Here is a 15,800-nt window from a genome sequence, read left to right on the forward strand (position 1 = left end):
TCAGAATCAATGTCCAGATAGATATATGGTAAGTTGAAGGGAAAGTATCTGATTTTAAGGCTGCTTTTATGTGAGGTTTGTTGATGATTTTGGCCTTGTTCCATTCAATTATTGAATTTGAATGCTCCAAGGTAACTAAAAATGTGCTACTGTTATTGATGTATTAGTTGGTTCTTTTTGATACTCGGAAATTCTTGCTGACAATTGTCAGGATGTCAAAACAATATATTGAGTTTCTGCAGTTATATCTGTACTGCAGGATAGTACACACCTGAAGTATGTTTTTCAGTGGCATCCAATTTGTCCATCCCTAACAATTTGCAGGTGGGTGGAGTGAGGGTTAAGAAATTTATTTTATGTTATTTCAAATGTGATTGTCAAACAATACTTGCTGAAATTGCTCTTTGTATGATTAGATAATCAACAGATAGAAATTATACTTTAGCATATAAAAATTTAAATAAATATGATTTCATGTTTTGAAATTTTCTGACAAATTCATTCAAACTAATGCCAATCTTTCTGTCACCAAAAGACCCTAATAGAGTTTAAAACAGGAAAAAACTATCACTTTTATAATTCGGTACCATACTGGTTCGCTTAAGTACAAATGCAAGTGATGTCTTTTATTGTGACATTTTGCCAAATTCCACTAGTCCCGCAACTTTTAAAAATGCTTTGGCTATGTCTTGAAACAGGATTTTGCATCATCCACTATAAATTGCTGTAAGACTTTTTAGATTGTTGCTACCAAATGTTATCACCCTACATTATTTAAACAAAAATTAAATTATGAAGAATCTGCATGTAGTATGTAGGTATGTTCCTCTTGCTGTGAAAAAAACGATGGTACCTAAAGCCATCAAATTTTGAATACTGTTTTCCTCCACCCAAACATGTGCCCTTTGGAAGCTGGAATTTTGAATTTTGTTTCATATTTTGTAAAATTTTAATGAATTTTTAATTAAGCCTTTGACTACTAATGGGACATATATGTCCCACTAAAAGTTAAAAAATTACTGCTAGGTTAGAAAGTACTTAAAAGCTCCTGAATGCTGGGGATCATCTTCCAATAGTTGGAAAATATGGATGCCGCTGTGCTTGTTGTACCGAAATGAGCATAGAGATAAGAACAAATATGAGTTGCTCAATGTGTAATGTTGTGTTATGCAAAAAACGCTTTCTCGTATACCATACGATGTAAAATCTGTTTCACATAATAAAGTTTTTTGGAATAATAGGTGTACTTATAGTAAGTCAGTCGCTCCGTGTGGGTCATATACACCAAAGAGGCATTACATTATGACCACTCTCGATCTATAACAATGGGCTCACCCAGGAACAAACCACTGTGTATGTGTGGCTGATGTTGGAGTATATAAAGCGGCTATGCATTTTCTTTCCAAACATATTGCAATTAGCAACATAATGTGAAAAGCAGCTGATTTATCAAAGACTTTAATCAAATCGTCAAAATGATTATACCATAGCCATAATGATTTGAAAGCTATAAACATCAAATCATTACGTCTTGGTGACTGGGAACATCAATATCAGAAACGATGCTTTTAGTGGGCTGTTCACGTGCCGTTATTGTGAGCACGTATTGAAAGTGGTGTATGGGGTCGGGAAACGACAAACAAGTCCCTGGCCAGCAGTGTGTCATCGGCGGCGCATTGATTCCAGAGGAGAGCAGAGATTCCTACACATTGTTCGCCATGACCGAAGAGCTACAACAGCCGAAATCACCACCAGCTGCGATAGTGTTTCTCAACACACTCTGCAGCATACATTGCTGCGTATGGGCCTAGGCAGCCGGAAGCCAAAGCATGTCCCTGCACTGCGAGCACATCATCGCCAGCTGCATCTGCAGTGGTCCAAGAAACATCGGAATTGGACATTAAAAGAACAGAAGAAAATTGCATGGTCTGACGCATCATGTTTCTTGGTCCATCACATCAATGGGCATATGCATCATGTTTCCTGGTCCATCAGGGGCATGTACATCATGTTTCTTGATCCATCACATCGATGGGTATAGATTTCCAAATGAAACCCTGGCTCCCTGATGCACAGTTGGACAGAGACAAGCTGGTGGCGGGGGTATTATGGTGTGGACAATGTTTTCATGGAGCACATTAGGACCCATAATTCCCATAGAACAATTCTTGACATCTGTGTAGTATGTGAACATTGTTGCAGACCAGGTTCACCCATTCATTAGGTGCCTTAAAAAATCCTGTTTTGGGAGATTGCTAAAATCTAAAACCCATTCAGCACTTTTTTTTTCTCTTATTAAAAAAAGTAGAGAGAATATAGAAATGGCAGTAACTTTCTTCTTTGTGAAAACTTGCCTGGCTTTGAGGATCAGGTTTAATTGAAACTAAAGCAAAAAAAATTTTTTTTGCTAGTGTGTTGTGATATCATGCTTAACTATTATTTGGAGGTAAATTGCTCTGTTTGGCAATAGTTTTTATGTGTCAAAAAGGGTTGATGGCAAAATGCATAATTAGCAGTTATTATGTCTAAGTCTGCATATTTAAATCTGAATGTGTTTCCCTCGATTTTAAGTTGTTTTATTATTATTGTTTTTATATTAGTTTTACATGTTTTATAATAAATTTTATTGCATTCTTAAAGCCTTTTATTTCTCTTGTGATTTTCTTTTTCCCCCCTCCTTTATAGGTTATGTTTTATCTGTGAAAGCAGCTGAGAGTGTGCAAATTATACTTCAGATTTTTGCTATTCTCGGAGAATGGATTAAAATAATTGCAGATGCAGACAATGAATTGGTAATGCTTTAGAATTTATGTCTTATTAATTCCTCTACACACATACACAATTTATGTGAACATTGTATTAGAATATTTCAATGCAATGAAACCTTGGCCCACATGTGTAATTTGTTCCTAAAGAATTATCTTGCATCATCCAAAATATTCATAAACTGTAGCTATTTTGCCCATAGGAATTAATGTAAAATTGATAATTTCATTTTTGGCTCATAGATGATTGCTTATTTGAATTTTACTACAGTAGTTTATGCTCAAGTTCATATCTCAAAACTAATTGACATCAGTAAATCTAAAGCAAAAAATAAACATGGTATTAAACAGATTAAAAGAAGGTTTCGTTTTACGATGCAGTATAAAGGAGAATGAACAGTGAAGTGATGAGGAAGAGAAATTGGAGGGATTAAATAAGGACTGGCTTCCATAAAAAAAAAAATCAGATAACTGTTTTTTTGTTGCATTTTCTTTTACCTTTTCTTTGCCATTTAGCACCACTTTACTCTGCTGAGTGCTCACTGGACTTCTTCTGAAAATATTTATATGCAACTGGTTTTTATTGCTGCTTTTGAAGCAATTCCAATCATTTGTTGCCGAGCTCAATTTTATGGCCTTCTAAATTCTTGTTGATAAACTCATTTCCATTTTTATTTTTAATTTCCAAACTGCTGGTTTTGCTGCTGCAAGCTGTTGGTTTTGTCTTTTCTGTTATCATAGCTAACAGAAAAAATCATCTATGTCAGTGCCCTTTTAATGGCCCTCTAGTAACTCATTTCCATCTTCATCATTAACTTCTAAGCTGCTGGTTTTGCTGCACCTATTGCTGCTGTGAGCTGTTGATTTTGTTTTTTCTGTTACCATAGTTCATAGTTAACAGAAAAAAAATCCTCCACATCAAAATCTTGAAAATCTGCACACTATGCAGTTTGGCCCAAATTTTTCTCAAACCATGTTCATGATACTATAAGATACTTGCTTTATTTCTCAATGAGAGTCAAACCAGTAGAGATTATTAAAATACTTCAAAAAGTCTTTGCATTTAAACTCTGATTCAAATGTGACTTCAGTTTATGTTTGAAAAAATCATTTGTTACCAACTTGGCCCCATAACATGACATGCTGTTTGCTACCCAAGATATTTTTTTGTTCAGATAATTTGTTTGTGATAAGAGGAATTTGTGATCCAAGTTTCAACTGAACTTTAAATTGCTGTATCTGAAAACTCAGAACACCTTATGTTTTGCCTAATATAATGTAAATAATGAAGTAGATATTTACATGATCCAGTCAGATAGCATATGATGTAAAATCATGTAATCAAAAACAATGGAAAAGCGAGGAATTTTTTTTTCTTCCATTGGGGTATTTCAGTACCTTGCTTCTGATTTAACTCAAATTTTTTCATATTTTTGGTTGATCTTTACAATATGGTAACTGGTAGTTTGGCGACATTTTGGAGGCGATAAAGGTTACTACCTGGGACTTTGGTAATAATGTGAGCAGTACTCAGTTCCGATTACGCATTATTTTGTGTGAGGGAAATGAGAGATCATGGGATATGTCATGTGATATTAATGGACGAATTACGGTTCTTTAATCGGAAAAGGGGGGAAATCGGGAAAAAATCTGGAAGTTTTGTATTTGGCTTTATTCTGTGTTGTGTGAAACAGTGTTCGTGAATTTTTGGATCCCATGGCCGTAACTAAAGTGAATTCGAAATGGGTATTTATGTATGTATTAATTTAATGTATGTGCTCATTTATATTTTAAGTAGTGTTTTTGAATTTAATTATATTTTAATTAAATGATAGTTATTTTGCGAATTTTATGTTTGTAGGAATTTGGTATACGTTTTAGTTGAAGTAAACGTGCATGGAAATAATTTAAATATCTGACACTAAGTATTTGTAATGGTTGCGGTATGAATTCGTTGGTGATGTGTATAATGTAATAGATGATTTAGAGGTAAAAGTTTTTGGATATTTTATTTATTTTATATGTGGAAATGTTCATATTTGGAAAGGGTAAATACTTTTTCGCGATCAGGTAATTTCATATATGTTCTTTTTACCGGATTTAAAGATTGAGAAAATTGTCATGTATTTTCGTGAAATTTTTCTAATTTATGAGAAAAAAGCAGTGTACATGGATATAGTGAAGAGTGTGCGCAATGCCATTTTTGTGCAATTCTGGGATGTTTTTTTAAGTAAAAATAAGTGGACGTGTACATGGTTTAGTGATATTTTAATTAAATGATAGTTATTTTGTGAATTTTATGTTTGTAGGAATTTGGTACACGTTTAAGTTGAAGTAAACGTGCATGGAAATAATTTAAATTTTTGATACTAAGTATTTGTAATGCTTGCGGTATGAATTCGTTGGTGACGTGTATAATGTAATAGATGATTTAGAGGTTTTGGGATATTTTATTTATTTTATATGTGGAAATGTTCATATTTGGAAAGGGTAAATACTTTTTCGCGATCAGGTAATTTCATATATGTTCTTTTTACCGGGTTTAAAGATTGAGAAAATTGTCATGTATTTTCGTGAAATTTTTCTAATTTATGAGAAAAAAGCAGTGTACATGGATATAGTGAAGAGTGTGAGCAATGCCATTTTTGTGCAATTCTGGAATGTTTTTTTAAGTAAAAATAAGTCGGCGTGTACATGGTTTATGTGTATGTGTTATTTTGAAAAACGCGTAAGGAGTATGGTATTGTGCACTTTTTCCCAATTTTGCAATGAATATTTGTCATGATTAAGCAGTTTTGTTAGATAAAATTTCTAGCATAAGTGTAATTCGGCTAGTAGATTGTTGGAAGAAGTGTTCAGTAGATAAAAAGAAAAGAAACATGTCTTTACTTCATGAAGACAAATGGCGGCGGGAAAAAAAAATAGAGGGTTGCTGTAGGAGAGTTGGTCGCCAAATTTTCGCCAAAAAAACGTAAAGTTACCATAATGTAAAGATCAACCATATTTTTTTGTAATTCTAGCTTAATAATGCTCTATTTCATTCTTAGGCAATTCAAAATTGATTTTTTCAAGTTTATATATTCGATTTTATAAGCAGTATGATTCATTTAAATTTTGTTACATAAGTAATGTAATGCACATACATGAATTTAAATAAGGTGTTTCCAGAATACTGTGCCTAGAAGTAAAATTATAATGTTTCTGTAAAATTACTAGCAGTAAAATTGTAGCGTTTTATTTAGTGAGATATCCTGGTAAAATAATGCTCTTAGCTTAGTAGTCCTGATACAGAATTATTGAATATTAGTAGAGCCATCATCCATGTATTTCTTACCTCTTTGTTTAATTCCAATGATTAATTTTCTTGCAACTTTGGTTAATTATATAAACATTGTTCAGACTTGGAAGACTGATTAAGCAACAAAAATGAAGAAACTTCATAGAGAATTAAAGCATTTTGAGATCACAGAGAATTCAAAACCATCTGTGGTAATCACTACCATGATATATTTGAAATCAGATTTTAGATCCTTGCACATACATACTCTGTGTATCATATTAGAGAATAAAGAATACCATTTTACAAAAATTTACTTATTTACAGATTGCATTTGCATGCAGGTTTGTGCATTTTAGCTTCCCCTGAAAACATACTTTTGATTCACACAGACAGCGCATGCATAGTGACAAGATAGAATTATAAAAGGAGCTTGGCAAATACTGACATCTGTTGAACAAATAAGTAACCTATTTCAGATACCATCTTCAACTGGAAAGGCATTGGAAGTTGTATATATATTAATAGAATGTCTTCAAACTTAAAGTGAATTATTTTGAAAATATACAATTTTTCTGTAATGTGAAACTTAATTTTAAAAGTAAAATACCAACTGAAAATTTCAGAAATATTTCTGAAACTATGGTTTAGAGTTATGCATATGCACATTAAATTTGTGCTAAATAAATAATTGTATGAACAGATGAGCATGATGTGATTTTAATTTATGTTTGCATATCTATAAGGGGCAATCAAAACATGAAAAATTAACCGAAGGCAAACCGAAACAGTAAAATGTATTTCAGGCATTTCTGCCAACATGTCTAAGAAGCAGCAACAATCCAGAGACCTTTAGTTACACTTTAGGCCAGTTCAAAGATAATACATGGAAGCATTTAAATAATAATGAGAACTGGTGCACTTTTTCTTTCTTTCTTTTTTTTTTTGGGGGGGAGGAAGGAAAAAGTGTTAGGAAGTAATATAGGGCTTTAAAGTGCATGGAGAAAAAAAAAAAAGAAAAAAAAAAATAGAAAACATATGTTATAATAATAAAGGAGTAGAGCAAGTGCTTTAAAGCAGATGGTATCTTGGCAGATAACGAAAGGTGCAGTGCACTAAAGCACATCACAGATTCTGTTGTTGCAAAAGTGAATGAACTCATTCAGCAAGATTGAGAAGTAGCAATAAAGAAAACATATGAAAAAATGTAACAATAAAAAAAATTGTTGTTAGATAATTTGGAGATTATTAAGGTAATTATTAAGATAATTTTATTCAAGATAATTTTGAAATTATTAAGATTTTTAAAAATTATTAAGATAATTTTGGAAAACAAAATTTTTTTGGTAAACAAAATTATTAGGATAAATTTGGGAAAATTATTCAAATTGTACAATGATGTGAGAGTTGAGAAATAATTCCAGAAACAACCTAAAGACTTTACAAGAATTTTGTTGTACATTTGGCATCTCCTAGGATAAATGTCTAAATAATAGCAGCAAATATGTGAAATATTAAATAATTGTTAGAAAACTTTCTGCTTATTTTTATGAAATATTGTATTTTTACTTTTGTGTATTGTGTTCTTTCTTGTCTATTTTGTATGTTGGGTTTTTGTTTTTATAATTTGGTCAAAACATTTAAAAATATTTTTGAAGTTCACTTGTAAATCCGTAATGACATAAATTTTTCTTGTGTTCTTTAAATGTTGTATTTTTTCTATTGAGAAAACTTTTACTTTAGTATGACATGTGGTTTAAATCTGGCCCAAACTGTGTTTTCTGACTTGTACACTTTGCTTTAATCAGAATAAACCAAACCCTTATTCTGACAAGATGATATTATATAAACATGCTACAAAATACGGTTAAAGATAAGCTCATATCCACGCGGCATGTGCATGCATGGACCATGTATAATTTAATTGCAAATCTGTCGCTAATGAATTTTTATCATACTTTTTTAATAATAATTTTATTCTTTCTTCTTTTCAAATAAAAGAATACTACCACCAATTGTTGTCCACTACGTATTATTTTTAAGGAGATAATTTAGCAAATATAAAAAATAATGGCAATATTATGATGTAAATGTGAAGAAAGTGGAGTTTAATAAATAAAGCTAAAATGGCATGTAAAAAAATTTGGTAATCTAATTTAAAAAACTATTCCAATTCTATGGATTAAAAAAAAAAAAAAAAAAAGGGAAGATGAAATAATGAGCAATGAAGTATATTAGTGAGTTTAACAGCAAACTGATAAACTGCAAGGTCAGGAAGATCATATTAAATGTTAAAAATGCTATTCTGGGAGACATTAAAATCTAAATCTTTTCTATTTTCTTTTCGTTTTTTAATTTTCGTTTTATATTTTACTTTCTCATGTTCTTTAATGCTTTATCAAAAGAATAATTATTCGCTCTAAAGCCACTACAGACTGTAATTTTTTAAACTTGAAACCACACTTAAAATGAGGTTTATTTTTTTAATGTGATTTTTTACGTTCAGTCAAAGTCTGACTGTAGCGAAACCAATCACTGGGTGGCGCAATTTGATGAACCTGTCTGCAAAACTCCATTTATAATGATTTTATATTTCTCACAAAAATCTGTTTTAAGTGAAGTTTCACTTTTGGTTTATCATGTATAGTCAAAATCTAATATGTTATTTTCCATCATATATGACTTTTGAGAAAATTTGAGAAATTTTGGACTAAGTTTGAGAAATTTTAAGTGATATAATATATATTTTCACAAAAATCTGTCCAGAGTTTCAGGTAAAGTAGCACTTTCAGTTTATCAATTGTATCCTAAATTTAAGATGTTGTTTCCATTGATATAAAAGTCTTATATACTAAAATTGAGAAGTTTTGGATTATATTCTAATATAGTTTTTCATTAAAAACTGTTATGGGCTTCAAGTAAAAGTATCACTTATGATTGTCCAATTTTACTTAAAATCTAATCTACTCTTTATCTCAACACAGAAAGCTTAAATATAGAAAATAAGACATTTTTGGAAGCTAACATTTTTGGAAGTTAACCTAGATGAAATAAATTGTGACACACATACATACAGACAGATATTTTAAAAATAGCAAAAATGTGTTGTAGGGACCCTAATGAAAACTTACTATTGAATTTTTTGAGGTTAATGGGAGGTAAGTGGTAAAGCTATCATTGAAGATATTTATTTGAAATTATTTACAATTCTTAATAAAGGATTTATAAAGGCTAAAATACTGAAATAACTTGTGCATAACAAAATAAGCAGTAAAGATGGAATTCACCATGCAGTTTAACATTTTGTGCTTGGCATGTATTTTACGTCGTGAACATGCAGTTGTGTTAAAGAAACAAAGTAACAACATCAAATTGCCTATTCCTATTAAATCAAGAATTTTTTTAATTTGTTGTTATTTTTTACTTTAACAAAACGTTAAAATTTCAATGCACAAAAAAAGGGGGGAACAGTTCTATATCTCCGATTCTACTACGCCAATTGACAAAATTCAAATTGTGTTTTTCATGTTTTGAAAGTGTGATTTAGGATATATGTTAGATTTATATATACCATTGTTCTAATATAGATATTTTGACACAAAATTGAACTTTTCTGAACAACATGCCAAATTTTTCCAAATTTCGAGTCTATCATTCAAATAATGCCTAAATATTAAATTGTTTAAAATTTCGTGAGAAATTTACGGAGGAATTCAAAAATTCATCTTGGTATATTTTTTCAGTTTGCACCAAAAGTAATTCACTTCCCGAACTTCTTAATATATGGTAACCTAGTTTCCTTTTCCTTTTTTACATTGTGCATGAGCAAAAAAAAAGTCACATCATACCTACTTTCAAATAATTTCAACAGAGTGCCTAAACCACATTTGATGTTATTATCACTTTCAACAAATACGCCAAATTTCAAAATGCCCCAAAATATAAATTCATCTATATCTTCGGAAATTTTAAATATAAAACAGTAATTTTTTGCAGGTATGCTTAGAAATAAATACATCTACTTTAAGATGATGGTAAAAATTTTATAGCTTGTAATCCAAACTTTTTTCAAAAAAATATATAAAAGTACTTTTTTAAATAGATCATAAAGAAATTGGCGAATTTTATTTGGAATAAACCTAAATCAGGGTTTGTAGCGGTCCTTATATTTGAAAATAAAATATAAAAGCCCTTATAGGTGCTTACTTTTTCTCTAAAGCACTTATTTTTTTTTTTTTTTAGTGCTTATTTTTTGCTTTTAATGCCTTTTTTTTAATGAACACACATTTTCCCCCCCGGTACCAAAGCTGAAAGTAAATAAACAACTTTTCCTCCTTATATGGAACGTCAGATGGTGAATCATACTCCCAGAAATAGCTTTTCGACCCTTTCTCTGCATTAACATAACCTTTGGTGCATGCGAGTACCGACAGGTGCACATCGTTCTATTGGTCAAAGAATTCAAAAGCAGTAGAAAATTCCAATACATTCTGTATTCTTTTGCTCCCACCCAATACTACACACGTTTGAATTTCTATCAAGATTTTAATAATTTACATTCTCGTTCTGCGTGGTCAGTTCATATTCGCGGTTATTAAGATCGGTATGCTTATATTATGAGCATATGTTTGGATATTTATAATAATATATTTGCAGTAACTGCTGAATATAGATAAACTTCAAGAATGGGTAAGTGTGTTTTAACACAGATTAGTTTTCTAAGGAATAATATTCATAATGGCATAAATAAAGTGAAAGTAATCGAATAGTCAAAATAATTGTTTTTTTTAGTCCAAAGGGATTTCAGTCCCGAAGGACTATTGCTTTCGTTTTGGCATTTTGCGTCGGACTCATAAACGTCGGTTCACTTTTCAAACTGTTGCCACAAAATGTTAGAGTCCTGCATTATATTTGAAGAAATTAAATAATGAAAAATCTGCATAAATGATTGTCTATTCCTCGCATTGTGATAAAACAATGGTACATAGAGCCATCGAATTTTGAATGACGAAATCCTACTGCGAATATGGGCATCTGAAATCCCAAATTTGGAATTTGTTTTATTATAGATTTTATATTTTGTAAAACTTTAACGAATTTTTGATTTACAAACTCAATGCTTTAAAAGCGAGAAATGGCAACGTTATATAGAAAAAAAATACTTTTATCTCCAGCTCGCGAGACTGTGTATATCAGAAATTCTAAAGATATGCTTAATTTAACATTATTTTGCAATATTGCTCTTGAACTGAATTTTATGGTTTAAGTGCAAAGAACATGATATTTAATAAATAAAGGTAACACTCAAAACGTTAAAAAAACGCCCCTTTGGACGTAATTTAAAATCTGAAAAATTTAAGATTTTTTATTTATTTATTTATTTTTTTTGCCAATGCATTATACAGTATGGAAGTTGGGGGTTCTCCCCTTTCTCCGCAAAATCTCGAATATTGAAACCGTTACAGTTTGCAGCAAAGCAAGCAATGTACTTTTTTTTTGGGGGGGGGTCACTTCTCAACCTGGATTGAATGGGACTAAAAGTTCTGCGGTCTACCAATCCAAGCGAATAATGATTCTATTCCGGAAACTTAATGCAGTCTGTTCAAAATTAGAATGAAAAACATCCCAGATTGGTAAATCTCTTTATTAATCAATATGAGTACGGCAGGCCATGTGTCCTGCTCAATGATAAATATACCACATGGGCGTATGACGATGAAAACCAGAGGAAGCAAAGGGGCGTTTTCCTTTGTTTAGTTATTTATTCTCTAAATACCGGCAGCTATTGATTCTGATTGCGTAATATCACATGTGGAAGAATTAAGGCCCACGTATTGCACAATAACGTTTGCGATATTTCGGAGAGATAAAAGAGTTTTACTGTGCTTGCTAAGCAGACTATTTTTCAGTTTCATTGGGCTATTTTTTTCTCTCATTGTAAACTAGTTCTGTAAATTGAACTGTTATTTAAAATTTAAAAAAAAAAAAAAAATGTAATTGTTTTCCATGGTTGAGTAATGCTCATTCTCTCTTAATAAATACTGAATTTCTGATATTTTAAATTACAAATCTAATTTTTCTTTTAAGGTTATGCAGTTGTGTATAATGTAATTAGTCAGGTGTTTTTTTTTTTTTTTTTTTTTTTTTTTTTTCTGAAAATGTGCCTGAAAAGTGCTTATTTTTTTAACTAAAATGTGGTTATGAACCCTGTAAATTTCGAAATGTGAAAGGAAGAATCAAATAAGTTTAACAAGAAAGAGAGATTAATAAATATGTACCAAATTCAATTAACATTGAGGAGCTAAAATTTTGAGGGCTAATTTTTTAAAAACTACTTGTGCTATTTTTTACAAAACTTGGCAATTTGGCATAATTTGAGTCGTAGAATTGAGATATGGAAAAAAATTGGCATGTCATTTCAGAAAAAGTCTGCTTTTGTGCCAAAATACCTATATTAGAACAATGCTATATATAAATTTAATACATATCCTAAGTCGCACTTTCTAGATATGAAATGTGCAAGTTGAATTTCGTCAAACGGCCCAGTTAGAACGGGAGATATAGAACTGTCTCCCCTTTTTTTGTGTAGTATATCTCCTGATCATTGTCATTGCCGATAAAGACTACTCCAGTAACTGAAGGCTGTGAGCTCAAATCCCTGCAAGGCATGGACATTTGCTTCTTTACAATATGAAAGGCATTAAAAATCAGTTATTCAGAAGATTTCCCTGATGATAGTGGTTCAGTGGTCCCAATTAATGGCATGCCTTTTGGCATGAAATCTTAATAGATGGCAACTGTAATAATATAGCATAGCTGCCACCCCTACCAGTTTTTTTGTCGCAACTCCCATTCTTCTGGTCATTTTTAGTCTTTACTAAGGAAAATGTTTCTCAGCCTTATGATGGATAACTGATAATTTCTCAGCCTTAAGCAATATTAATGGAACTTACATTGTGGAATTTCATCCTCCCACCTCTACTGATTCTTAATATAATTTTTCATATTGAATTTTATTTGATTGAAATTTTCTTAAATTATTGTAGACATTGGTAGAACTTTATATGAAAATTTAACAAATGTTAAATCATGTGATATTTTCATTTAATTTTGTTTTACATCAATACAGTAAATCCTTTGTTTTACATTAATACAGTTAAACCTTGTGGAATGAATTTTGCGTATTCGATTTTTCCTGATTGTGTCCATTTAATTTGTGCAACATGAGAATTTCTATTATACATGGTACACTACACAGCATCAATTGTAGTAATAGCATACTCTTTGCAAACTCAAGACCTACAACAAAGTTTATTTTTCCTACGAGATATCTTTCAGCATATGGTGTCACTGATCCATAAGTCAGCTCAAAAGTGACTATTCCGTTTGTGTCTTTATTTCATCTATTTTTATAGGTAGTGTCTTAAAACTCAGTTGTTGAGAAGAGCATAATCTTATTTGAATTTTGACGTTGCTCTTTATAAAAGAACACCTATTCATGCATATGCAACCCTTTTTGGAGCTGAATGATTCAGGCCAAATTGCTATCATTTTATTCGCATTATCAGAACTGTAATCACACATCCATGTCATAAGTGTTTATTCTCTTCTTTTGCATTTGTATGTCTTTAAACTCAATATGATGTCTAAAATGAAGAGTGAAGATGTTAAACAAGCAGAAAAATGTAAAGTTTTAGCATTATATTGGGCCAGTTGAAATTTTGAAAAATTTTACATTGTAGGAAAGAAACATGCTCGCAAAGAAATGAATGATCTGCAAAAAAAAATCAAGCATAAAAACAGTACAGAGGAATGAAGAAAAGATTTGATCTAGTGTCAAAGCTTCAGGTGATACTTCGGCAAAGTTTGCTCTAGTTTCAAGAATTCCTCAATTAAAAAAAATAGGTAAATGTTAATAACTTGGATTGAGAATCAAGTAATAAAAAAATGGTTTATGCAGATGGTGCTGCTGTTCAAAGGAAAGTTTTAGATTTGTCTTCTTTCGTTTTATGTAAAGTTGGCCAGTCTTCGGAGCAAGCAGTCAAAAGTTGCCTTGAAAATTTTAAGCCTTGTTTTAATTTCCGCAATGTAAAGCTTTAGGGTAAAGTTGGCTCTGCTGGGGAAGAAGCGGCAGAGAAATTCTGACCTCAATTTTTATAATTAATTGAAGATAAGGATTACATTACACAACAAGGTTTCAATGTGGATGAGATGGGCCTATTTTAATAACGAATGGATTAACAAACCATTGGTTACTAAGACTGGAAAGATTTTATAATGAATAGTTACAAAGTCTTTCTAGTCCACATCAAAAAGTCTGCACAGGTTGCTTCAGCTTTTAAGCTTTTAACTTTTCTTTAAGTGAATTAGGATTAATGTGGCTTCATTTTTTTTAAGACTTGCTTTGCTTGTTTGGGGAAATTCATCTGGTTGTTTGCTCATTTATTGATTTAAAATGTTTCATGAATTGCAGAGAAACAATTCTGAGGAACTGCCAGTTGTGTGGAAGTAGAATAGAAAAGCTTGGGTAGCAAAAGCCTTTTTTAATGACTGGTTTAAAAATTCATTCATTAAAGAAGTCAAACATTATTTAAAACAGCAAAACATGAGCCTTAGAATTCTCCTAATTCTCGATAATGCTCCTGGACACAGTGCTGAAATCCTCACTACATTGCATCCAAATGCAGAGGTTTTATTGTTTTCCACCAAACACCATTTCCTTAACACTTTGACTGCCATAGGAGTCAACAGTGGCTGGCACTCGACTTGGCTACTAGGTGTGATGTGACCAATAGTAAAAATACATAATTAGAGCAAATATCAGTACTGATAAATTTTTAAATAATACAGTTGTTATTGTAATGCTTTGAAGAATTCTAAATCACAAAAATTTAGATAAGAAATCACAAAAATGGCCTACAGTGCCTCAGGGGTCGTAGGTGACCCCTCTACCATGAAAAATGCATTAAACACAATTACATAACTCACCTTATCTTCTGTAGGTAAAATTTCAACATAATATATATTGTATAATAAAAAATTCATGTTGGCACTAAAGGCAAACCATGTGAAATGCACGCTGCAGTCAACGTCGCTTCAGCCAATGAATCAAGGAATCATAAAAACAAAGCCTATTATGTCTGGCATCTGGTTACATCTCTGGAAATAAGCACTAAATGAAGGAAAACACAACTTACTAAAAGCATTTTGGAAGCAAGTAATTCAACATAAGACTGCATGGGAATAAGTGAATTCATCAGTAATGAATATTTGTTGATATCAGCTCTGGCCAGAAGTCGTCAACAGTTTGAAAGGATTTTAATCAATTGAAAATGAAGTCAAGGAAATCATACATACAGTCAAAAGTCTTTAATCTGGACTTCGTCGATTTCGGATTATAGATCATCAGTTTAAATCTGGTAAGATGGCATGCAGAAATTGTAAAATTAAAAATATGAAACCGTAATTTATGAAATAAAGAGCAATTATGATCTAAAGGGTATCAAAATTTATGAAATAAAGAGCAATTATGATCTAAAGGGTATCAAAATTTATGAAATAAAGAGCAATTATGATCTAAAGGGTATCAAAATTTATGAAAAAAAAAAAGGTTTATATTTATTTGTTTACTTTATTAAAACATTTCTTTCAACGTGCACATGCGTAAAGCATACATTACACATAGTCGAAATTAGAAAATTGCAACTAGAAAACTATTTGATGTGTATTCGTGATATTTATAATGATGAGGAATTCGA

General features: G+C 31.2%; 1 protein-coding gene across 4 annotated transcripts in view; it reads left to right on the forward strand.

Annotated features, from left to right (window-relative positions):
- LOC118182476 (testis-expressed protein 10) overlaps window positions 1-15,800 on the forward strand; it is a 130,899-nt gene that overhangs the window by 28,904 nt on the left and 86,195 nt on the right. For all 4 annotated transcript variants that reach the window (XM_035351819.2, XM_035351820.2, XM_035351822.2 and 1 more), the window contains one exon: window positions 2,686-2,792. In XM_035351819.2, the coding sequence (XP_035207710.1) occupies window positions 2,686-2,792 (107 nt within the window). The remainder of the gene's footprint in view (window positions 1-2,685; window positions 2,793-15,800) is intronic.

Source organism: Stegodyphus dumicola, chromosome 5 (assembly GCF_044657685.1).
Source record: "Stegodyphus dumicola isolate Sdum_Otavi_A_Nest chromosome 5, ASM4465768v1".
Lineage (NCBI taxonomy): Eukaryota > Metazoa > Arthropoda > Arachnida > Araneae > Eresidae > Stegodyphus > Stegodyphus dumicola.